Source organism: Amblyomma americanum, chromosome 6 (genome assembly GCF_052857255.1).
Source record: "Amblyomma americanum isolate KBUSLIRL-KWMA chromosome 6, ASM5285725v1, whole genome shotgun sequence".
Classification (NCBI taxonomy): Eukaryota; Metazoa; Arthropoda; class Arachnida; order Ixodida; family Ixodidae; genus Amblyomma; species Amblyomma americanum.
The window spans coordinates 38,733,356-38,759,616 of record NC_135502.1 but is presented as its reverse complement, the minus strand read 5'-3'; the positions used below and the strand labels follow the sequence as shown (position 1 = coordinate 38,759,616).

The 26,261-nt window shown below is 44.4% G+C and overlaps 1 protein-coding gene and 1 long non-coding RNA gene across 3 annotated transcripts; one reads left to right on the top strand and one right to left on the bottom strand.

Moving 5' to 3' along the window:
• The first annotated feature begins 1,963 nt into the window (after positions 1-1,963).
• Positions 1,964-12,462, top strand: LOC144136640 (cyclin-dependent kinases regulatory subunit-like). Of its 2 annotated transcripts, none has more exons than XM_077669151.1 (4): positions 1,964-2,074; positions 2,429-2,507; positions 5,293-5,420; positions 12,343-12,462. In XM_077669151.1, exons 2-4 carry the CDS (start codon positions 2,449-2,451, stop codon positions 12,384-12,386), a joined length of 231 nt encoding a protein of 76 aa, XP_077525277.1. In that variant the 5' UTR covers positions 1,964-2,074; positions 2,429-2,448; the 3' UTR covers positions 12,387-12,462. The 2 variants fall into 2 exon arrangements, with proteins under 2 accessions (XP_077525277.1, XP_077525278.1); XM_077669152.1 differs by having other exon boundaries at positions 1,965-2,074; positions 2,438-2,507.
• Positions 7,383-26,241, bottom strand: LOC144136641 (uncharacterized). The gene is made up of 3 exons (XR_013315649.1): positions 26,155-26,241; positions 23,336-23,408; positions 7,383-7,927 (listed from the first exon to the last, which is right to left on the bottom strand). It is a non-coding gene; the product is annotated as an uncharacterized LOC144136641 (long non-coding RNA).
• Positions 26,242-26,261: the final 20 nt, after the last annotated feature.

Genomic DNA, 26,261 nt, shown 5'->3' with positions numbered 1-26,261 from the left:
GAGAAATTCCCGACTGTCATGAACTTAACTGGAGACCTGGGGTCTCCGAATCTGCTGAAGCAGAAGAATTTTGTAGATGCAAAATCCATCAGATTTTCTCCTTTTGTACCTTATCAGGGTATACATAGCCGATTTACACTAATTTTGAGTTCGTGTGATTTTGTGGATCTTGCCGTAAATAAATATCTTTTGCCGCAGACAGTAAATTAAAGTAGCTAAAAACATCTCGCATGAGAAAATTTTTCATTTTTTTATTTATAGACCACTGTCACACCGAAAAGTAAACAGCATAATCAGGGTGATTAAAACCCATCTACGTTCAGAATTTTTTTCTGTCCGAACCCGGAGCTGAACACGAAAGGCGTGAACAGAACCCGAACCGTACCCGAAAAAATTCCGATTCGACGCGTACCGTCATCTGACATGCACAGATATCTGCATCCCGCTCGCGCGTAGGCCCGTGCCTCCGCCCGTGCGGCTGAATAAAGCATCGGGCGCCCGAAAGTGAAGCCATCGGAAGTAAGTGGCCTCGTCCCTGAAGTCAGCCTTTGGCTGCGCACGATGAGACAGCACGGCTTTTCAGTGTCCGTTTTCCCCTAGGCATTTCGTTTTTCGCCGTTCTCATCTTTTCTCACGACAGTGCATACCTGTTGCGCCGTCAACTGCATGAAGAGACCAAAAATACGTACTGTTTTTCCAATGCAGTGTATCAAGTACTGTTTCGTACTGTACCAAAGTAAGCCTGAATGGGCTTTTATTCGTGATGCTTGGTGCAGTTGACTTCTAACAGCACTTGTCCTCCGTTCCTCTTTCTCTCCACAGTTTCTCTGGCGCTGTGCACATCGAAAAAGGCACGCGCTGCAGCACTCGTCTTTCTCCTCAGTCGTTTCTCTCACGCTGTGCAGCTGAAACGTGGCTGTGCTACAGAGTTCGCTAGGTTAAAATCACGTCTGGAAGGTCCTAAAGCGATAAACATAACCCGCCTTTGATGAGACGAGACATCGGCCGCCTGCAACTCGAAACTGAAACTGCAGCAGCTCTAATAACGAGCGGCTCTTCGAGTGCCATGGTTTCAGCGCCATAGCTCGCCTTTTCTTTCCTACGCGAAAATTGGTTTTAAGATGAACTAGCCTCATCGTCATTCTGCTACTGCTCCCTTACGCTCGGAAGACAAGAACCAGGTAAGAATGTAGTGTTTTATGCACGTATCCCGTTGCCGCGGCAGGAACAGACCTGCAAACCTGTTTTCTTCGGTTTCTCTGAAAAACAGGGTTTTCCAAACAATGCCCACATTTCTTGCGTTCGGTTTACTTATTCCTTTGATATAACAGCAGACATCACACGAGAAAAACGCATATTGCTGAGAACGAAAGAGCGAAGGACGCGACTTATGACGCGACTTTTTGCATTGAAATACACAGCAGACACCGAACTATAGTGAACTAGAATATTCTAGTTCACAGTAACCGAACTGGCCAGACTTCTTTCCTTCTTTTGTTCCATGTTTGGGACCACGGTGCCCCGGTGTTTGGGGTGTTGGTTTGGGACGTTTACGACCACTGTTTGGAACATACCGTACAACTTCAGGTGGCTTCACTGGCGCCCGCTTCGAAAAGCGGCGAAAGCCGGAATGCGGCATCCAGTCATCTAGTAGAGTTTAACTTAGAAGGACTTTGGTGTAGGCCAGTTGGTATGACATCGTGAAGAGCAAAACCGCAAAACAGGACGGGACTGTGAAGAGCAAAACCGCAAAACAGGACAGGACTGCGTTGTCGCCTGCCTCAGTCCCGTCCTGTTTTGCGGTTTTGCTCTTCACGATATCTAGTGGAGATCAGTGTATGTAAGCGCTAAATTTTGCAATTTAAATTTTACCTTTTTTTGTGTCTGCATAAAATTGCAGCTTACTTTGAGGAAAAACAATTTATAAATATTTTAGTAGCATATCTACCTACAACGTAAGCAAGATTTTTTGTCGCATAGACAAGATATGGCGAGCCAAATCCAGTCGAAGCCCTGCGGGGCGTTTGGAAAAGCGGCTCTCATTCGAATTGTGTCCTCTCTGCGGTTTGCAACGGTAAAGGTTCCCGGCGAGATATTCGAGTTTTTTCATACGCTTGCAGTTTGCTTTCCTATTGTTAGGGTCAAGAATAGCATTTTGCTTTATCGGAATGCTGGCCAAATGCTTGTACTGAAGAAAATCCAACTACGTGAACGCGTTGCATGCTATGGCTTGAGCTCTAAAGCATAAAATTTCGAAATGGGGAATTTTCCGGTTATTTTTTCTGTGATTTACTTCAGACATTATTTCAGTCAGCTAGAAATACAGAAGCCTTATTTTTTTATTATTGTAAACCGACTCTGCATGCAGTCGGCAGGGGCGCATATTGGGACGAAGCCTGCCAATTGACCGACCGTGCACCGAATACAGTTTCTCTAGGCCGTCCTGGGATGCCGGAGACCTCCATACATTACTCCGACAAGTACTACGATGACAAGTACGAGTACAGGTAAGGAACTGTGGCATACGTTACCTCTTACGAATGCCACGTTAACAAAATGCGAGAGGCTTAAGCGGACAGCAGCCCTTGGCCTGTAAATTTTTTAAAGTGTGTGTTCCTCGTATTTTCCCCGTTTTCGTTTGTTTACTGGATGTTTCTATTGCACCGATTGGTACATCTTGTTTGAATTATTCGTGGCGGCGACATGGGTTTTCTAGCGCGGAACTTGCCCTGGTTTTTCCCGCGAAAACGTTACCGCGTTCAGGAGTTGCCGGATAAGTGCTGTATTTGGTATTTGCGCTGCTAACATTGTGTAAGTTTATTCTTTTGGTTTTATTCTTTTGGTTTCCGTGTGCTGCTAATATTGAATAACTTTATTCTTATGGTTATGTAACATTATATGTTCACTCCTGCTTGGGCCAAGCAGTGGCCTGCAGTATTATGAAATAAATAAATAAAAATAAAAGCCGTCATAACGTCTCACACCAATAAAGTATTTCTGAGGCGAGAAATTTATTTCACTAATGCCAGCTGTTCAAATTTTTTATTGATCGCCCGTTCGGCCAGCATTTTCAGTTTAGCTTTTCATGCATTTTCAGCACTCAGGTTCTCTAATGCCTAGATCTAGTTATTTTTGATTGAGCCTGCCGTAACAGTGATGTGAGCTGTACTGTGTATGTATGTGTCCTTGTTTCCGACGCCATACTATAACTGGGTCGTGGAACCAGGACAGTGACAAGCAAAGGAGGTTGCTATCACGAATAAGCAGAGTCAAGGTGCCCCTGCTTGTCTAGTAGACCAGAGGCTAACACCCAAAGGAATTTAATCGTGAAATGAATGTTTAACTTGCAAGGGTTGAATCTAGTGGCTTTTTAAATCAAGTGTAACATATCTACACAGTATCTTATGCAGAACGTACAGTATGAAAGATATAAATGGCATACTTAGGCATAGATTTACCACGAGTGTTCTTAGAGGCTAAACTGCTACCTCACGAGCGAGGAATGACTTCCAGGCTGCCAGATTCCAGACTGCCAATGCGAATGTCTTGTATCGGATGCGACATGACATCAGGAATACATACAGATCTTAGAAAAGACAGAAGGAAAAGTAAAAACAGGGAGAAGGAAAATCTGAAAACTTTTACGACCTTACAGATAAGTGACCTTTTTTGGGTGAAGTCACTAAGACGAGGTACTGACATAATCATTGCCTTTCTGATGAATGCATAATGTGAACCTCTCATGTTTTCTGCTCAGTGTAACATTTCAGGATCTTGTGTTAATTGAAGGGTGGTGCGCAAACATGATCAGGTTAGTTGCAGTGTGTGCTAAGTGGCTGCCCGTGCCACGTTTCAGTGATGTCAGGTGCTGCCTCAGTCACTCACTGAAGCTTCATCCTGTCTGCCGTGTGTAGCATCGCCCACATGACACTGGGATTTGCATGCGTGCTCGTCTCTTCCCCTGTCCTGTCTTGTTCATGAAGTAGCGTGCTAATGAGCTCAAATAGCCGCAATGTTCAAATTTCTGCCATTGTTTTATAGATGTTATCTTTGCGGTATTTTGGATTTATTTGTAGGGCTCGTAAAGGAACCCTGACTGAAGTCATGCACATATACTATTGAGAGCAGAATTTTTCAGCATGCTGTTGTGTAGGGAAAAAGAAAATGATTTTACGTCATGTAAGCCAATTGCCTGAAATTTCTGGAGGCATTAGGGGATGTAGATATTCTGTCCGTCGCTGATGGTACCAGGCGACTAATGAAATTTTCCTGCCTATACTACAACAGGACTGTTGGCTATGTGGATCACCTTGAATTAATGCTTCTAAAAAGCGCGGGGAATTCATGAGAAGCGGCTGATATAACCTGTCTAATTTTGTACTGTTGGCAGCATGTTTTGTAGCCGCATATGCATGTAACTAAGTTGGGTAGTTATTATGCAAGACTATTTAGTTCTGTGAGAAATATTGAAAAAGACAAGTTTATTTTTCATTAGGTCATGTAAGATCACGCAGGTCGTGAGAAGTGGATCATACAGTACCCCAGTTACTATGTCTACACAGTTCTCATCCCAGAATTCTGCTAATCATGGTTCAACAGCAATTTGAGTGATAGTGTAGGTGAAAATTGCCCGTGGCATTGCTTGCCGTGTTTTTAATTATCTATCTTTTCTCCATCTGCACAACATTATGTTCAGCTCGAATGAAATGTGAACAACTTTTTTAGCTGTCTTTACATTCGGAGCTGGTAGAAGCTAAGTTCTGACATAACAGGAGGTACCTAATGTACAATGAGCTACCAACTGCATGAATTGCTGCACCATGGACCTGAGAAAAAATCGCTAAGCCTATGATGATTGCATTTAAGTGCAATTGTATGTTTCTGTTAACTGAGGGAAGTCGCTGTTGGCCGAAGACTGTTTATAGGATGCTTCTTATTCCTATTATTCTCAGAGCAGTGACTCCTTGTTGATAACATCGCGTTTATTCTACTAAACTGTTGAATAAGGCTGATGCACAATGAACTAAGCTTACGGCAACGGGGTGAGGACTACTCCACAGTGCACAAAAGAACGTCTTGCTGGGCAAGTTGGTAACTATCCAGTCTTTCTGCCTTGTGTTGTCTTTTTTTGCACCTGTAACCAAAGATCCACAGTGCACAGTTCACGCTTCATAATGCAGGTGCAGATAAATGAAATGACGGAGTGGCAACACTGACATTTGTGCATTCCTTTAAGATCCATCATTTATTATTTCAATTACCTCCATGGGTGTCTACTGCCTGGTTCACCAGGCACGTGATCCTGCCACCCGAGATGGCCCAGTCAGTGCCCAAGACTCACCTGATGTCTGAAACTGAGTGGCGCAACCTGGGGGTTCAGCAATCTCTTGGCTGGGAGCACTACATGGTTCACACTCCCGGTAAGGACTCCTTTCTAGCTTTTTGCAGCCAAAGCGTGCAGACAAAAAGCACATTTTTTTTTTTCTGTGCTGCTATTCGTGCAGTGTGGGAAATACATTGCTGGATGGAATACATGGATGCGAATGAACACTGTTTTAACTTCAGTTCATTTGAAAGAAACTACGTACCATATTTGCTCACATAATGAATGCTTTTTCTGCCCCCCATAAATTGGTGCTAATTTGGGAGGTGTGTAATTATGCTGGATACAATTTGCATTATGGTAAAATAAAAATTTCCAGAATTCTAATGGTTTAGGGGTGTGTTTATTAGGAGAGTGCATTCATTTTGAATAAATACTACAGTATATCCTGCCAGAATGAGTCATGACTTTTCAGCTTGGATATGAGCTTGTGCACTGTCCTTTTGTAAATAAAAAAAAAATAGAATGTTCTATAGTCAGATGCAGCTCAACAACAAATTGGAAAAAGCTTTTCAAAGGAGGCCCTCCGGCCATTCTCAGAACCTCATGATTAAGCTCCTTGTACCTGCTAGCCTGACATCACAGGGGGTGGCAGGTGAAAGGAAATGAACTACAGCCTTATCAGAATAACCACAGTGTCATGAAAACCTGTCCATACTATTGGCTGGCAGGCCTCCTTTGATGGGCATCTCACAATCGGTTCTTGAGTTGTACCCGACTATAGTACAGTAAAAGCTAGTCATTTTGTAGATATCACTTGACCGACGTGTTAAAAAAGTAAGGTAGACATTCCTTGGAAAGAATTCATTTTGCTTCTCGAAGGTTAGTCTTTGATGTTATTGACAAATATGCTTTAGCCGTTTTCAGTTTTCTCATGCTGTTGTGAAGGGGTTTTTTTTTCTTTAAGAGCAAAAATCAGTATGCACATTGAATGTTTCAACATTGTTTTGCTCAAAAATATACAAACTCAACAATGAAAGAGTTTTAGATGTTTTGAAAGTTTTTCTTTCAAAACTATAGAGGAGTTTTCCTCTATAGTACTATCAACAACACACTGGTGAAACTGCCAATATATATATATATATATGGCAGGGTACATCAGCCAAGTATTGTCTACCATGTTCTCACAACTTGGCCACAAAACAAGAGTATGAGCATTCCCCAAAGGAAAGCACATGCAGAACGTTTTATTCACTTTGGACAACGGATCTCCATTATTTTTGTCTGCTGCCGAAGGGGCCTTCATAGGCTCCACTACACTTGTTATTGATGGGGAAAGTGTCGGTAAAAAAAGAAAACTGATGTTTGAATTATAAGTGAGATTAAATTAATGTGATTTCATTGTCCATGTATATCATTATTTTTTCCAGTATATCCGGGAGCTTCATAGTGAGTGCCCCAATTTTACGCTTATGGTTACAGTGTTTGGCAGCGTACAGTTATATCTATGTACGTGCCTTTTCATGCTGTCAAGACATTTTTTTTACATTGAAGCATTGCTAATTCAGATTTTTTACATGCATCCATTTTGCACAGCCTCTTCATTGCGTTATTACGTTATATTATTGAGCATGAAATGCTTTACTGGCAGTCTACTGATCCGGAGTTCCCGGGTTCAAACCCGACCGCGGCGGCTGCGTTTTTATGGAGGTAAAACGCTAAGGCGCCCGTGTGCTGTGCGATGTCAGTGCGGTGGCGCGGTTCAGGTGTCCAAGGATATATGAGACGGATACTGTGCCATTTCCTTTCCCCCCCAAAAAACAGTTATTATTATTAGTCAGCCAGGTTTCCTTGCATGATGTTGCCCAAATTCAGTCATTCATCAACAATTTACTTATTTTATTTACTGTGCCCACATACAGCAACAGCCTTGGTTATGGTACATACATGCACAAACACGTACCAATCACAAGCGCAAGGGAAGCTTGAATGCTCCAAGGGTGGACACACAAAAATGTCAACAGCATGGCCAGCATTGAGGTTAACCATACTATATACAACTGCGAGCATATTAAAGGTTTAGTATGACCAAGTGTTCTCATGGAAAAAAACATTCTGGTGCCAGTGCTGTTACGTTCATTCTAGCATGCGAGAGCGGCCACTTAGGCATTGTAGACATCTGTATAAGAAGAGTAGTAGTTCCTGTTCTCTCCTAGTTGGCAAATTTTGCAGTTGCTCTTTCTGATCATTCTGGTATATATGTTGTTAAATCCGTGACCAAGTTACTTATCGCATTTCATGCAAAGAAACCTGCTTCGAACACTTTCAATTGAAGGTTTAAGTACGATGCCAGTACGGTTACAAGGAACCAATGTATAATCGAGCGTAAAGCACGCAAGCAAGCAGGATAGTTTTTTCAAGCAATGGGAATCAGTGAATCCATATGTGATCCTTACAATAAAGCCATATATAGATGAAGTAGATATCGTTAACAAGGTCACGAAATCTCAAGCAACAGTCCATGTAAGCACCGGGATCCGGAGTGCTCCTTGCTTCAGGCCGACACCACCGAGGGAGTAATAGAAATCATTGGGGCCGCACTTCCTGTTGAAAGAAATAACTGTCGTCATGGTTGGTTTCAGTATAAAGCCTTTCGAAGTGCATCATTTCTCCACAATACAAATAGTATTATCTCGTAGCACAGTACATTCTTCTAGATCAGAAACAGGAATGAACAGCTTAGTCTCACCTGCACATTATAGCATATGCACCCTCTTGATAACAGTGGACAAGTGATTAACAAAAATGTTGAACATAAGGGGAATCAAGTACAGGGCCTTGTAGAAAATAGTATACTATGGTGTATATCTGAGTGTGCACCCAAAATGTGGACCTAGCTTTTGTGATCATGGACATAACTTTCAAATTTCAAAGAATGTACCAAGAGGACCACTCACCTCATAAGCACTTAGTTTTTTTTTATTAGTAACGAGTGAGTGACTCAGTCACTCTTCAGGAAGCTCGAAGTGTATGCAGTGTACACAGAAAAGTGACCAAGTTAGACTCAATTGATCTGCCTTTCATAGTCATGCTTAGTGTTGGAGAGCATACTTTCGATGTAAAATGCAGATGGCTTTCGGAGAAAACCTCAAATATTTTCATGAAGGTAGGAATCAATGAAACTTGGTGAAAGTTTTGACATTGTTAAAGGTGCCACCCGCATGCAGAGGAATAATGACCGATATCATCCAAATGTTTGAGAATATCATTTGCGACAAGCATAGATTGAAAATGTATGGCTGTACTTCAACAAGAAACAAAGCACTGCCTTTTACAGTGAAAGATGACACGTTATCATAGCCAGCAGACAAATTTGGTTTTAATGGCTGCTTCTACTGACATCATGCAGTGAAATACAGTAATGCAAGACAGTTGGTGCTGAACTCTTTTCAGATGTTCAGTATAACACTGAACATTTCGTTTATGTTTTAACAGTTCAACAGTGTCACACATAAAGGATAGAAAGCATCACTTGTCTAGCCAGTGGGTGACCTTTCAGGCTCTTGATTCTGACACCGACAAAATACTACTCACTTAACATTGACCAGTGGTCAGCACCAAGTAGTGGTGCTGACGGGTTGTGCATTGTATACAAAAGGATAAACTTCTTGGGACATAGCAATGAAGAGATGGTGTAAATGCAATGCTACTCACATTAAATGAGTAGTTGTTTCACGCTGGCTTTCGTCATGGCAGGAGCAATAGCCCCCAGTGCAGTTATCTTTTTTTTTTCTTCTTGCTTTCATACCAAATAGCTTTGTTGACCATCCTAATGCTATTTTTGTTAACCCTTTTTGCTGACGTTCCTGATAACTGTGCAAGAACGCCACTATCTTGTTTTTGTTCTGTGTCCGTTGTTACTATGTGCCAGTGTCCGTTTTAAAAGTCAACAATTAGTCACGCGCATTGTGTTTTCATCCTTCCTTCTCCTTTCAGCAGTGGGATAGAATAGATTGATTTGTTGCTTTGTCTTCTTGCTCTTCTTTCCTTCCTATTTACTCTTTTCACAGTGACACACTTAAGCAGTCTTTCACTTGCTGCTGGCCTACACGCTCCTGCAGCTAAATGGCCACACTTTCATTGCCTTCTGACAGTAACAGTACAGTGCGCTGTAACTCGGGCACCATAATGTTTACACTCTTGCTTCGTCTCCACAATCTATGTAGAAAGTTCACCAATTGCACAACCCTAGTTTAGCTTCCTAAACCCGGTGCATCAGTGCTAATAGTTTGGGTAGCCTACTAACTTGACATGTTAGCGCAGATTATCAGTTGAGCCTGGACATATTGAATCCGGGTAATTTTTGTTATTATATATATCAAACACACAAATTAGCTCCTTGAAAAGCATGTGTAAAAGTATGGGAAAGTTGCGCTGTATACCGAACTCCAAATTCGGCGGTCAGATGACACGTTCAACTTCGCACCAAGTTCCCAGAAGAGTGGCGGATCGGGCTAGTTTCCCAGAAGTAGCACATCTCCTAACAGCATTTTTTGATCACTTTTTTTGCGTGCTAAGACATGTTGGCTGTGGAACCTTGGACACCTGCTGGCAACACTATCGCTGTGAAACCAAGTGGCGAGGTGAACATGGGGCGTGCTTGAAGATGTAGTGCGGTCTCTTGTACTTGTTTTCCATGCCATGTTGCTGTTATGCAGTGAAGCCCTCTACTGCATGTTTCACTGCCGAAAGCATTGCGGACACCAACGGTACCTTAGTTTTAATGACTGGTTATTCTATTTATAGCGTAGTGGTAAGAGGATTAGACATCTTATGATAGGCAATGGCTAGTTCCAAAAGACCATCGTGGCTTTGATGCAAAGCAGGTTAGGCCCAGCAACACCTAGTGAGTAGTGCACTGCCAGTACGCTGGCAAGAGGCATGTCACTAGCGTGGATGAACTGTATTTTGTAGCGAGTGCTACACTGGGCTACCAGTCGAGCATTTCGCGGTGCATGGGAGAGGCCAGTCGTGCACATGCACCGTTACCGTGACAAATGGGAAGGAGTAAGGTGCGGCGTGCGCTTCGTCATCGCCACGGCCGCGCGCGCGCTCCACTGTCGGACTTAAGCATGACTTCACGCGGATGAGCAGTTGCGCGCATGCGCCGATACCATGGTAACGAGAGAGACCCCACAGGTGCACAGCACGCTTCGTCGGCGCCTCGCTGGAGGCCGTTCTATCACCCGAACCACGCGTCGAATGCACAGCATTGCGTATAAAAGGCGGAGATGTGGCTGTATCACAACGTTTGACATGGATGCACAGGAGAGTCCAGCCGCTGCTAAATGGCGGTATAGACAAGAGAAGACTAACTCTTCCGATCCTGAAGTTGTCGCCTTGCACTTGGCTACTCAACAAAGAGAGAATGAGCGTTAGAAGGCGAAGAGAGTAGCGGAGACGCCCGAACAAAGAGAGGAACGGCTTGCCAAATGGAGATGCCAGACTGCTGAACGTAATTGACGGCGCATAGCCGCTGGGATGGAGCCTATGAAATGTTTCAGCCAACAGGAACCAACAGAAGATGTGAAGGCTCGTCGTGTGACTGATCACACCATTCAAGTTTCCGAAAAACAAGCTCAGCCAGGAAAACGTACCTCACGCTACATATATCCTGGCATAGCCGAGCTAAGCCATTGCCAATTTTTCGCTTCTAGGTTACACATTTTTTATATATCGAGTAATCAATATACCAAACTATATTGCAATCTCCTTCGACTTCAGTATATCCAGGTTCAGCTGTGGTAGTATGCCTGTGGCCAGAGACATTAGTTAGGTTGTGCAGCAAAAGTAAACAAGAAAAATAGTGCCCTGCCTGCACCGCCTGCTGTACTTAGTTGTGTGATGAACGCGCTCTCATAATGAACACACCTCTTTCTTTTGGTGCGCAGTCTACTCATGATGATGGAAAATGCTAGCGAGCGCGATTTTTTGAATGCCAAAACAATGCAAAAGTTTTAAAGCGCCACATGTCGAATGTCAGGACTTCTCTGTGTCACCCTGCAGGACGGACAGCCGGCAAGGAATTTGAGAACCCGTAGAAGCCATGCCTGGTCATGGAAGGCATCTCTGTTCGATCTGCTTAAGGATTGTAGCAACTTGTGGTTGGGCTTAACGCTGAATGAATGAGAATAGGACCACAGACAACTCAAGTTGTGCTCACTTTGGAATGCATTATGGGCCACTATGCAATTAATACATGTAGTTTTGATGTAAAATTTGTTGACTATCCTCTAGATTATGGAAACTGTGCTGAAGAGTGCACTTCGTTTAATTTAGCAGTTGAGTCGTACTAGATTAAGTATTTATTCCACCAGCCTGCTTTCTGTCCCATTTTTACTGCATCTGGTTTTTGCTGAATATTTTACCCCATGTTGATATGCACCCCATCTTTTCAGGTATTTTTTTGGTAAAAAATGCAACCATTATGCAAGAAAATATGGTATATGTCCAGAGGCATACTTTAGATTGGGCGAAGGGAAAGGAAAAACAGATGTTGTCTTGCCCGGACTGAACGGCCAGAGACAGTGGTATCTGGTGTCAGGCCGTACACCCAAATGGGTTAAGATTCTTATTGAAATCCTGGTGATGAATTGATGCCTGCAGATTCCCCCACGTGTTGAAATGTGAAGCAGGAAGGAGTTGTGAGGTCTTTTACAGGTATGGAAGATTGCTTTAATATAGTGTTGATGCCATCTGAAATGCAGAATGGCATCTGTTGTTGCTGGCTTTAGACAGCATTATTGCGAAACATAGAGAGTAATGTGTCAGGCTTTCTGAACTCCTTGGCACTTTCACAGTTTTGCATCACAGGATGTAGAATTTTGGGTGCTCGTTGCCTTGCACTCTAGTTTGTTTTTGTATGCTGTGTTCTCTGTTCAGAGCTAGCATTATATTGGCTTGAATTTTCTCTTGGTGCGATATTGAACACTAAAAGAGACATTCTTTTTTCTTTTCAGAACCCCATGTGCTTCTGTTCAGGAGGCCCACCAAGGCAATCTAGTGCAACACTACTACAATGCCACTGCAGGCAGTACCAGGCAGCTGATTTAACGTGCATAAAAATGCGATAAGTTTGTTATCATTGCCTTTATTTCTTTATTCTCAAGAACATACAGCATGTATTGTTCTGTCAAAGGTACACAGGACACAGTTCTGTGACCTAACTGTGGTGGAAATTGGTTTTGAGGAAAGGAAATGGCGCAGCAACTGATTCACTTATCTCGGTGGACACCCACTGCACTTGAAAAAAGATGTAGCACAAAAGAGACCAGCACAGGAGGGAGACGCAACAAAGACGAACGCTTTCATCTTTGTCGCGTCTCCGTCTCGTGCTCGTCTCTTCTGCGCTACATCTTTTTTCAAGTATGTGTCACCAACACGCCCAGCAACAAGTTTTATTGAATCCACTGCACTGTAAGGGAAGGGCTAAAGGAGTAAGCCCTCCAGAATAATTTCAACCACCTGGGGATCTTTGAAACTCGAAATTCAGAAATTTAAGAACTTATTCTCCTTAGCACAAGTGCAGTCAAACTGCTCACATATAGATGCAGCATGGCTGCTGAAACCTCAAGGTTGTGCAGTAGTGCAATTAGATGTAAGAATAGTGCACCTATTATTTCTGAGGCCTCTTGTACATGTATAATGGGGTGAGCACAAGTGGGACAAAGTTGGTTAATGTACAAGTAAATTTTCCTGCTGAGTTACTGCTGGTTGGAATGCACTTATCCAAGTAGCGCTGCAAGTTCTTTTGGGGATGGAGGGGTTTTATTTGTGCTAGTTGTTTCCTTGAATGACATCAGTACAAGAAAAGCTATGGTGTGTTCCAGTAATTATTCATCACTGGGTGCTATGATTAACATGATAGGGCTATGCCAGAATTTACTGTTATAGGTACCAATCCACACTTTGCCACCTCTATGTAATCACCAGAAAGCAAGGACATGAGGAAAAAAATTTTACAAGGACTCAAGTAGGCTATAGACATAAGTACCTAAAATGGGCCATGGAGCACCAACCTATTGAACTTTTATTGATGATGAAAAGGGACAGTCAGCCTATACTATGGTCTAGTTCGAAGTGAAGAGAACTAGAGTGCTTGGGCGGCACCCACACGTCTTGTCATTTTTACCTCGCTTGTATATGCAGCAACCCTTAACTTTCAGGGTGCTGACCACACCCTGAATCTAACAAAGAGGACGAAAGAGACAAATTCCTTCCTTCTAGTTGGGTTCAAAACTCCTGATTCCTTATGCATCTTGGCTGTTTGGTAATCTTTGAGCTCACCATGTTTGCATAATGGCTGTGTTATTTCTGGGCTGCATGGCAAGAAAATCTTCTGTGCTGGTGGTGATGCAGTTAACAGGTGTACGTGTCCATGCAGCAACTTTGTGCAGCACCGTCCAAAACAAGTTGCTGCTTAGACCTAGGTATCTTGGCAACAATTCAAGCACCTCTGTTTTATAGTGATGGCAGTAGTATCAGATGAACTTTGCAAAGTTTATAGAGGCAGGGTAGATGTACTAGCATGTCTGTTGCAACAGAATACTCTGTGCTGTCATTTCTCATGGATCATGTGATCACTTGTGCATGCCAAGGGAGGGCAAAATTTTGCAAACTTTTATTTATTTAGATGCCACAATCTGTTGCAGTGCAATTTAGTATGCCTCCTTATTATCTACAACAGCAGTCACTAGACCTTTGCTCATTGCGTACACCATGATCCTCTCAACAGGTACCACTGTGGAGTATAAGAGAATTTTTAAACAGACGTCCTGGTCACATACACGACAACCCTTCCAGTAGATGCTACTACAAATACAGGGGGCTTTCTGAACTGTCTTTATGTCCATATGTTGCAGAAAAAGCTGTATAAAACATAGCAGACAATTCAGCTGAATAGCCGCCGCGGTGGCTGAGTGGTTACGGTGCTCGGCTGCTGGCCCGAAAGGCCTGGGTTCGATCCCGGTCGCGGCGGTCGAATTTCGATGGAGGCGAAATTCTAGAGGCCGTGTACTGTGTGATGTCGGTGCACGTTAAAGATCCCCAGGTGGTCGAAGTTTTCGGAGCCCTTCACTACGGCGTCTCTCATAGCCCGAGTCGCTTTGGGACGTTAAACCCCCATAAACCATAAACCAATTCAGCTGGCCTCTGGAGCTTTCGCTTGTTTATAAAATACAGAATCGGAGAAGACCCACGATAGCTGCATCAGAAACTGCGAAGAATGCTGCTGTGACATAGCAGATTGCACGTCATTTGTCTTGAGTTGGTCTGATTAATCGAAGACCCACAGCACTAGCAAAGCCAGCCTTGTAAAACCGAGACAAACAGGCCGTTTTTGCCACAATAAATACCACTTTAAAATTGTTAATTGAGGCTTTTACTGTAGCATCACTAGTTGCATTTAGGGTGTATGAAAACAGCTTTATTGAAGGCACTTTGCTCGCTAAAAAAAAATCTAAACCTGCAGAAAATTGAGAGCTGGGCAAACTGGTGATCATTCATAATTAATAAACAGCCCCAACAATGACAGAATAGACAGGGCAGTGAATAGACAGGGCGAGCACTGCCCTGTCTGTTTTGTATAGCTTGTTTTTTTTACTTTTCCTGGTATGAGTGTCTAAACCTGATGGTAATGCAGTGAGCTTGGCCTAGAGGCCCAGAACCGCACTTCTCAAAGCAAACAAACGATGCTTGAAATATATATAGTCCTTGGGGCTTCTTTCCGACAAGCCTGACAGGGCCTTGTTCAGCTCGCCAAAAATCCTCAAAATAGCAGGTTCAATGTATTTAGGGGAAACCCCCAAGGTGGAGTGGAAATTAAGGAGTAATTGCTCATAGCATCCATCTAATCACTACCATAAAGGTACAAAGGCAAGTTAAACAGCTTTGAGTAATTACCGGCATTTAAAATATTATATTACACAATAACATATATGTGCAGAAAAAAAAAACAAGCATAAATGAAAAGGAATTTGCAAAGAGCCTTTATTAAGTACTTAAGACACTGTGTACGTTTAGTCAAGCATTCAAATTTTACGTGCTCTATGTCTTTCAACTACAGCAACTCTTTTCTCATGTAAAGTTCGGCTGCTGACCCCAAGGCCGCGTGTCAAAGAGGCAGTGCGAGTTGTTGAGATAGAGGAGGCACTGAAAGAGTTGAGCAGAGTAGGGAAAGCAAGGAAGGGTGGGCAGTGCGAAACAATGAGTAGTGGCGGCACGGCGGTGATGGCGGCTACTGCTATGTGGGAGGCTGCGCACATTAAAGTATTGAAAATTTGTCTTCGTTTCATTGTGGCATTCACATCTCAAGCTTGAAGTCTGCATTTTTTGAGCAGCCCTCTGCTATGGTTAGTCTGAGCAATTTGAGGTCACATTATTCAGTTCAGTTTGTTTTCTTTAATTGCAACAATATTTCTTATAAAATTCTCCTGGGTTCTCTGACTCTCCCCGACATTATATTCATGCAAACGAAGTAAGTCATTTTTCTATCATACTCTTTTCTGCTGATGCATCAAAAAAGAGAGTCGCTGGTAATGCACAATTCTGAGAAAAATGCTTAAATTGGCGATTTTGTAGCGGCGCTGATGAAGAAGATCTGCCTCGCGCATCAGAGAACGCTCTCATCAACCAGCTCGGCCAGCCAGCCTCGTCAACAACCCACTCCACCGTCTCAGCCGCGGAGGCTACCAGGACGTCAAATAAATGTGGACCTCCCACCACATCTGGTGACACCGGACGACAGCCCCGACGCACGCACCGCCGCTCCCACCGGCTCTGCGCTCCTGCCCGTCCTGTTCCTCCACTTGGCCTTGCCGCTGCACGGCCGCAGTTCGCACCCGGCTTTCGGCAGCCTCTCGCCGCCATGTACGCACCTCCCATCACATCCGGTGAGCTTCTTCAGCCATACCAGTGCCCCTACCTTCCTCAGCTGCCCAGCCTGCCTGCGTTTTATGCCAGGGACCCCGTTTTGTGGCTGGCGCTGCTGGACTCGCACTTTCATGTCCAAAACGTGTCCAGCCAGCTGCTGCGCTATCAGCACGCCAGCCGCGAACTACCACCCGGTCTCCTGGCACAGCTGCGGTTGCCACCTCCCGGTCCCGACATATACGCCGATTTCACGAAGGGCTTGACGGCATATTTTGGCTTGGAGCTCCCGCCGACTCTCTGCGCTCCTGTTCCAGACACAGAAACTGCGGCGCCACTCGAACCACCACCCCTGGCCGCATTCCCTACCCGAGCTGTTTCGGCTTTTCCCCCGACCGCTCCTTCGTCGGTGCCCCTCCAGACACCGGTCTCTCCACTGTCGCCGCCACCGAATGAGTCTCCATCCACGGTTCGGCAAGTGCCACGTGACCACGCGTTGTTCTCTTGCCCACCTTCACACCCAGCCGTCTCGTACTACACCCCCGTCTCTCCCAAGATTGCTCCAACGGCCCCTATGGACGGCCATCCACCTGCGAGCTCCCGTCCCTGGGTGCCTCCTGTCCAGCCCTGCTTCCCAGCTGTGGCGCCTGCCCTTGGGCCATCACCGGCAGCACCCTCTCTCGACCCGGGCCTCAATTCGCTTCTAGTCCCAAGTTCGCCTGCTACCTCAAGCCCCACCACAGTGAGCTCAACTGCCCTTCCTGTTGCGCGGCACGCATGGACGCCTCCCCAGGGCCTTGTCGCGCCTAATGCGACACCTGAAACGCCTGCTGTGCATCTCTGCCCACCTGGTGCCTTTTCCAGTGCCTGTGCCTCCGCGACAGACGAGACAGCCTCAGCACGTGGTGGCAGGCTTGCGATGCATTGCAGCGTGCCCCATCAAACACCTTCTATGGACTCGGCCCTACCGTATCCTTCCCATTCCTACAAATACTCCCCGGATTTGCTTCTTGTGCCCCCAACAACCGGTCCCAACGCCACGGTGAGCTCACTTTTGCAGCCATCCGGTACACCCCGTCGCCCGTTTCGACTACTACCCAACAAGGCAGCACGTGCCTCACGCCGTAGACCTCACGCTCAGTGCCGTCTGCCGTTGTTTCGCCATTGCCCGCGGCCGAGGCATCGGCTCCACTTCTATGTCCTCCCCACGCCATATCTTCGTCCGCACCAACTGAGCCAGCGCAAAACTGCCCCACAACCGCCAGCGCCACCCGTAGGCTGTCCGACTGAAGAACGTCTAGCTCGTCTCCCATTCCTCAATGACTTTTCCCGCCTTGTGCTTCCGTCATCCTCATCTTTTGGCTCCCCTCGCCCTTTGCGAGGCAGCCAGGCTCGACCGCCAGAGCTCTTTTCTTCCGCCCGACAGCCTTCACGAAGCTAACTGTGTTCTGGACTTGAGAACCTGTACAAACTTTTACATACTGTTTTTTATCGCGCATTGCGCTAGGGGGGGGGGGGGGGGGGGGGGGGGGCATTTGTAGCGGTGCTGATGATCTTCCTCGCGCATCAGAGAACGCTCTCATCAACCAGCTCGGCCAGCCAGCCTCGTCAACAACCCACTCCACCGTCTCAGCCGCCGTGGCTACCGGGACGTTAAATAAATGTGGACCTCCCACCACAATTTCTCATGGAATCGCAGGAAACTAGGGGCCTTATGCCTAGATGTGTGATACGTGCAGGGTCACCGCCAATTCACCATTTCTCTTGCCAGGCTGGAAGGATGTTCACATGCACAAACTTATACATGCATTCTCTTCACAGTGCGATAGTCGGGCACACTAATTAGCTACTCGACACTGTGGAATTCCACGTGATGTGTCACTTAAACTTTGCATTAGCAATATGGACAATCTGAACAGCTAATATCGAACAAATTTTTTTTTTCCCACTGCAAACCAGACGAAAGTACACCCCCTGTTTGGCTTATCAGGAAATTTAGCTCAGAAGTGTCTCAAACTGTGTAATAATGATGCGAATGCATGCAACCTTTCAATCGTTCGCATTTCTGTTTTTCCTTGGTAAAGACTTGCTGGCACAAGTTTTTGTACTTGGAGATTGCAGGTGCAGTCTTTAGGAAAAGTAACAAGCCTGCATAGCTGGCTTCTGATTCATGTAGAGGAGTCTTTACAGCTAACCTAAAGATCAAAAAGTCTTGAAAGGCAAGGACAATGCTTCTCTTAACCTTACACAGGTATAGAGCTTAAGGGTTGCCAGAAGTGCTCCACTATATGACCGAGCAGCAAGGAGTGCAGCCTGGCTACTTTTGGCAAAGACTGTACGTGGCTATGCCAACATTTTACATCTTCGGAAACGGCACGCAAGAGCGTGCTTGTAAGGACATCTTGTAAACTGCCATGTCGCCTAGCTTTCTGAACTGCATTTCGCATGTCTTTCTAAATTTCTTGCATGTGCTCTGTGCAAGTTCTATTTTGCTTGCGTCTCTAGAGCAGTCTTTAACCTATGCTGGCGTGCTGCTGCGGTGGCTCAGTGGTTATGGCGCTCGACTACTGACCTGAAAGACGTGGGTTCGATCCCGGTCGCGGTGGTCGAATTTCGATGGAGGCGAAATTTTAAAGGCCCGTGTACTGTGCATTTGTCAGTGCACATTAAAGAACCCCAGGTGGTCGAAATTTCCAGAGTCCTTTACTACGGTGTACCTCATAGCCCAAGTCGCTTTGGGACGTTAAACCCAAATAAACCAAACTAACCTGTGCTGGCATCTTTGAACATTGCTGGGAGGTCCTGAAAATCTGTGGGCCACAGTCTGAAGGACACCTGGTTTATAGCGAAGAATGCTTTTGATAATGTGCTGCCTGAAGGTGGACAAATACTGTCGGCATGTGGATGCAGCTCTACAAAACTTGCTTTCCTGAAGTACAAAGGACTTCAAAAGGCAAACATGTGGGCGTGTTTTTAAGCTGCCCTCAGATCTGCCTTAGCTTTTGCCTTAAAGCTTGTGTAATGTAGGAATGCACTTTCTTATTGTATGATGACACTGCTAAAAAATTCTGCTTCTTGTTGCAGGATCTGAATAATTGATTACGTATGATAGTACTAGTACACCTGATGCAGTGAAGTGCATTATGGATGTGGCAGCTGTCTGCGGCTATTGAAAACTTGTTTTTGTTTTAACACTGATGAATTGTTGTCTGCGATCAAAAGCTGTCACTCTTATGTCCCTTTAACTAGCTGCCAGCCAGAGCCAATGGCAGCAAGCACCTTTTAGCAAGCATGTTGTGTTTTTTACACATGATATTGACAGATAGTGCCTACCAAGAGCTGCCAATAGCAGTTTCAATATACAGGAAAACTGAAGTGGAGAAACATATCCTCAGTGTGCATTCCTTCATTAATGCCAATGCCCAGCAACACTTCCAAAACCACTTGCAGCGCCGCCGCTGTGGCTTAGTGGTTATGGCGCTCGGCTGCTGACCCGAAAGACGTGGGTTCAATCCCAGCCGTGGCGGTCGAATTTCGATGGAGGCGAAACTCTAGAGTCTCGTGTGCTGTGCGGTGTCAGTGCACGTTAGAACCCCAGGTGGTGGAAATTTCCGGAGCCCTTCACTATGTTGTCCTTCATAGCCCAAGGCGCTTTGGGACGTTAAGCCCCCATAAGACCAAAACCACTTGCTACTCTATGGGCACACGTTCTGCAGTCAGTGCATCCATAAGATGACGAAATTAGCCCAAGATAGCTTTTGAATGCAAGGAAGTTTGCGGCCCTGCGCTTTACCTGGCGGAATTATCTGCACGCTGGAGTTGAGGGGGCAAGAAACATTGAGTGAAGGCTGCAGGAACAGTGCTTTGCTTTGCAAGCTTGTAGTTCAAAATTCATAAATTCGTTCAGTCGCTAAGAACCGCCGTTGTGTGACAACTGCCTGTGGCTCTAGAAAGCCACAGACAGCTCCTGCATTTTTCAGCTGAACAGCAACAGAGCTAAGTGAGTGGGATTAAGCCATGTGGGGTGTATGGTTCAATCCCCATGTCACTGGTACAAGCTTTCCACTAGCCTTGTGCACGATTCCTCTGGGTGTAAATGCTTGGAGTCTTTGACCCAATGCTCTGTAGACTGAAACACATTAGCCATTGTGCTCTTTGGCCCAGCTGCCCTTGTGGCATTAAAATCTTGTCATTTTTGCGGGCCAAATGGGTCGGGGAGTCGTCTCAAGAATGTGCCATTTCTAGTCACACCATTCAAGTGCACTTAGGAGTGGGAATTCTCATGCGGGGGTGTAGTGGTTCTTGCTGTCACCTCATCTCCCCATGGGATAATGAACAGCCATGGAGCTTGTTACACTGGTGTCCATAACGGGACTTCCTTCAAGGTATGTGGTGTCAATGTCCCCAATGTAAGTGGTTGCCGAAAACTCCTGTTCTGACGTGTTGACTTATGAGAATGCAGTCCAGGCCAGCTGAAAGTGGGCCCTTGACAATGTGGCCTGCATGGTCATGTGAGCTAGGTGAGTCTGGTTCATGTATACCTCGGTGTGGAGTCTCGTGTTTTGGTGGAGAATGGGTGCTCTCAAGAACGTGGCCTGCATGGTCATGTGATCTGCGTAGCTGATTCCCCAGCCACATGGCAGGCAGCTGTGCAGTTGGAGTGGAAGCATTTTGGCAAGTGTGCAATATATGGTCATGTGACAGAGGTGATTCTTGGTGTAGGTGCTCTTGTTTGAAAGGGGGAATCAGCATAGCTATTTGTCACACTATCGTCCAGGGAGGTTGGGGAAGGGGGGGGTGTATTGCTGGACTTTGTGTTCATATGGTTGCCTTAGAATTACAATTAAGGGTGGCATACTTATCTGAACCACAGCCTAATTATGGTTGAGCTAGCTGGAAGACATTTTTTTTGCCACTTCAGTTATTGTTAAGCCAAACATTTACCTCCACATATAACTGTCCGTGCAGAAGTGTAGAGAGTTGGGCTAATTGGTGTGAGTTCATCTTGAGAAACAGTGCAAAAGTCTGGACAGTTGTCAGCCTTCCTTGACCCATCTTTTGCACTGTTTCTCAAGATGTCTGTGCAGAGATAGAAATCTGTTGCGTAAAATTGCACAGTTAATAAAGGTCCGATTGCACAAGTCGGCGGCTCACTTTATGAATGTTTCCAGCCTCTTTTTTTTTGACGGCTTTTGTAATGTTATAGACATTATATTAGTGTTTTTGCTTGTTTGTTCTGCCGCAAAAGCGTTCATTATCTGTGCTCTTAAAGGACTATAGAAATTTTTGCTTGTGTGTTTTCTGCTTTTCAAATGATGCATTAGACCTTAGTATACATGGATCATCCGATGGTATTCCATTATGACCCCTAAATAATTTACAATTGAATTTCTTTTTGTTGCTGTTTTGCTTTTGGTTTCAACAACCAAAGGATGGCTGTGATGTGTAAGGTGTGTTCAGGTGATGTGAAACAAACAAAAAAAACAGCCGTATAATTCGTTTTAAATTGCTACAGCGCTTAAGCCAGCCTGCTTCAAGTGCTGTAATGAATGATAACAATGTATCAGTATTTATACAGTTTTTTTTTTTCATGTCTTTCATGACCTGAATATACCTTGCATGTCACAGCCATCATTCAGTTGATGAAACTGATATAGCATGAGAGAAGAAATCCAATATAACTTATTTAGTGGTCATAGGCAAATACCACGTGGTGGCTTATATATCTGCGTTAATGCATCATTACAGAGAATTTAATGCATCATTACAGAGAATAAAACATGCAACCAAAATAAGGTGTCTAAAATCATTTAACTTCGTGTTGAAGCAATGATAGTCTCGTGCTGTAATCTCTACAGAATACCATAGCTAATGCCTCAATTATATCCCAATTCTTTCTGATGCCTCATCATTTCTATTAATTTTTTTTTTGCCTTAGTAGCCTATGCAGGCCAAAAGAATGCTAATTTATTTTCAAATCCGAAACACCCATTGTTAGAGGGACAGTGAAATAATTTCTATGGGCATATTCTAGTGCAACAGATATGTAAAGGTGGTCTTTGTGGCTATTCTAGTCAAATTTGAAAGCTCTATGTGGACCAAATATTTAGAAATAACTTTAAAAAAAAAACTGCTTGCAGTAGCTCGCAACTGATTGGGGAGATACACCTCACCACGCATTCCCTGCCTCGATAATGTCAGTGAGCAGAATGGGCAAGCTTGAAGGCTGCATCTTCTGCCCACTGACGTCATCGGGGTAGGGGATGCGTGGTGAGGTGTGTCGCCCTAATCGGTTGCGAGCTACTGTGAGCAGTGATTTTTATAATTGTTTCTAAATTATAGGGTCCGTGCAAAGCTTTCAAATTTCACTCGAATATCCACAAAGACCACCTCTACAGATCTGTTGCACAAGACTATGCCCATCGAAATAATTTCAAGGCCCCTTTAACTCTCTACAAGCATGTATGCTACCTTATAGACAGCATCACAATGGTTGCAAATCTTTAATGTTTTTTTAAAAAGTGAAGAAAGTAGGCATTTGAGGCACCATGTGGATTACTTATTCTTTCTGTGGTGGCAAGAAACGAATAAAATATATGATTATGATCTATGATTATGATTCTTAATATTTACTGCATTCACTAACAAACGCAGGAAAAAAAACTAGCAATAAAGATCGTGGTGAATTCTTCTGAAACAAAAACCTCAGCTCAGCATAATATGCATTCGGAAAGAGCTCAGAGATATCCATGTACACAACTGTTTACATAGCGAAGGCTGATTGTTTGCTATCTGAAATCACCGTTGTGATCATTCAGAGTATTTTAATCTTTTGCAGATTGTGATGTCGGTCCAGTAAGAATGTTTGCTTGTTTGCATGGTTCTCATTTAATCTGCATTTCATATACACAATTGTATATAACACCTGATTGGGTTAATGTCAGAAATGCAGAGATGTCCACTTGCCTGCGAATTGTACACTGCTTGCTTGCTTATCATAACACACTAACACCTTTGTACTGTCTAAACGTGAGTCAAAACAAATGCTCTTTGTACTATTTAGAACATGTGCTGAACACCACTCACTCTGTGCTTCCATCGCATGTACAAGACTCCAGCTAGCAAATGGCAACACACAGGGAGCATTTCTTGCAAAGGCCTGTAAATGGAGTTAAATCACTCGAAATAAATCTTACTCGCTCGACAGTTTTCTTTTTAATTTCTAAATGGAGCATGCTTGTCATGATCATGGTCGGCCTATGTCCACTGCAGGTGAAAAGCCTCTTCCATATATGCTTCTGTGTCCTGTGCCATCTGCGGCCCCTTCCTAATCTCATTCACCCACCAGGCTTTCTGCCGTCCCCACTAAGCTTGCCTTCTCTTGGAAGCTACTCTGTTACTCTAAGTGACCATCAGTTAACTTCCCTCTGCATTACATCCCGCCATGACTATGCCCATTTCTTCTTGGTTTCAGCTAAGAAGAAATGTGTGTGCATGCATGTAGCAATTTTTGCCTCTGGCACGTGTAGCCTTGGTAAGGCTATCATTAGCCCACTACTTGCTTTGATTTGGACTTTTCATGAAGACATTATGGCGCAACTTTCTCAGTTTTTTTTTTGCCAGAAGTGATGAATTGCATATGCACTCATTAGATTCTAAAGCTATTAGAGTATAAAGTCAAGTATCTCAGTACCACATCCTGATTAGAAACAGACTGCAGTCATTGTTTTTAGTTAGGTACATTTTCAGACCATCTCCTACAAGAACTTTTCACATTTTTGTGATAAAAACTGCTCTAAAGTTAGGCTGAGTTAGCTCAGCTGTGCAAGAACTTCATCGGTTCCAAGCTTGATGCACAGGCTAGACACACACATTGCTTGAGCTGCTGAATTTGAGTTATGTAGTCTCAGCTACTCAAAATCAAGCTGGTAGTGCATGTTGAACAACCCCAGGTGGTCAAAATTATCCGGAGCCCTCCACTACGGTGCCCTCACAACCTGAGCTGCTTTGGGGCATTAAACCCCATAAAGCTGAACCAATCAAAATCAAGCTGGTGTTAATTGTCCTCAGTAACTTTCTGCACCAGAACAGCTGTGCAAGTGGTCAGTGTGTGCGTCGGGGAATACTGAGACGGGAGCATATGGGGCATTCTTGGGAAGATTTCAGACAGCCTGTCCAAACCTGGGTAATGTAGTATTGGGTGCTGCATCATAATGATCAGCAAGTTTTGAACTCTTAAAGTAGCAGACATTTCGGCATTCAAATGCAGTATTGAAAATAATGTTAATGAATAAATGCTAAAATTTTTGCCACAAAATTTAATTATGTGCAGTTTGTACAGACATAGAGTTGCAGTAAGTGCCAGTATGCTGATATCCTCCTGTTTCTAACATGAAATCAATAAAAGCAGTTCATGCCAAGAATAAGGGGCCCATGCTAGTGTGACAGAAAGCGGACAAAGTGCTTGTGTATCAGAAATGCGACAACAAAAGTTTGAGTAGTTGCTATGCCAGAAAAGTAGCTACTTGCCTGCCGTTTGAAGTCAGCATTATAATGGTCATTTGTAGTACTTTGCCCTTTTGCATATCAAAATGCCCAGTGCAGTAAGTCTTTTTTTTTTCTGGTTCTACACTAAAATTAGTGACACAGTGAATGAAGAGCTACACTGTTATGGTGACTTGCCAAAAGGAAATGGGTAATAGGTATAATCAGGGTAGTCAATTACAACAAACTCATCATGAGCCAACTTGCCCACCAGTTGATTTTCTGCAAGTCAGCTACATGCCATTTAGCTATACCTTTGATTAAAAAAAGGTAATGCAAGTGAACACTTGGCATTCACAAGAAAAGCCTCAATATCAACTAATATATTGTTTATTTTCTTTGCTTCAAATTACCTGCGTTCTCATATTGCAAGTTCATGTGTTACAAACGAGGTGTTGGTTGAGGAAAGGAAAGTGCTTTTTTTTTTTCATTTTCAAAGTAAGGTATATCAATGCAGCTGGTGCGCAAAGTAATTTCTTGTGCACTGCTGTCATACAAGTTTTGTTCATGTGTGGACAGGAACCTTTTAATACTGCACGTTGCCGCCAGACTGAGCTTGGCATAACCTGCACACATATTGTATTATTCTGTGTTCCAGGTAACTCGCACGCTTGGGAAGATTATGCTGGAAAATTAAGCTTAAACGAAAAAATTTTGTTCGCAGCTAGTTCGTGATTTGTTGGGCCGAATGCCACGATTAGGCGCTCTTGCAGGTTACTTAGTCTTCAGTGGTAGGGCTACTGTGCGCTAAAAACATGCATTCCATGCAACAACCAACACACTGATACCGCCAAAGATTGAATTCTTGAAGGGATGCCCACTTCTTAACTCTGGAGGCTAATCTGTCCGCACAGACCGTCAGCAAACACAGCCGTGGCTCTAGGAAGCGATCGCCAACGGTGTAGCATCTCAGCCGTGCAAAAAAGAAAGCTGAAAATGTAAACTTGGACTACGCCGCATTCCCTTCGTGAGAGAATTTCATCAGTCGTGGCTCGATCTGCAAGCGCGCACCGATCCTGTTCCGGTACATTTCTCCTCGAGTTTCCGCCGCTTCTAAAGAAACGACGGACTCGGGTGAAATGAAATCCCATGCTCGGGTGAAACAATGCCATACTGAAGCGATCGTCTTCTGTCGGCTGGCGTTTTTCGTTGCCAAACAACCTAACAACACGCATATACCCAGATTGTTGCCGTGCGAGCACCGAAGTTTAAATTTAGCCTTTACATATGGACGCGCGGACACATCGCTGGCTGCCGGCGTCTGCAACGCACGGACCCGTGCGGAGAGCGTCGTCTACGTCACCACGATCGTAGCGTCGTAGTAAACGAAACACCAAAGAGAAAAGGGCAATTGCTTTTACCCTTGGAAGGAAGTTCATGATATCATCAACGCAGACCACTCCGCAGCCAAATATCGCCCATATGGCATTGCTCCTCGCTCATTGGCCGTAGTAGATGACGTCAGTGT

What these genes read in the sequence shown, in the direction of transcription:
- LOC144136640 (XM_077669151.1), top strand. Translation starts at nt 2,449, where the DNA reads ATGCCGGAGACCTCCATACATTACTCCGACAAGTACTACGATGACAAG. An exon ending in GATGACAAGTACGAGTACAG is followed by an intron (nt 2,508 to 5,292) that starts GTAAGGAACTGT and finishes CTGGTTCACCAG; the next exon opens with GCACGTGATCCTGCCACCCG. An exon ending in CTACATGGTTCACACTCCCG is followed by an intron (nt 5,421 to 12,342) that starts GTAAGGACTCCT and finishes TTTTCTTTTCAG; the next exon opens with AACCCCATGTGCTTCTGTTC.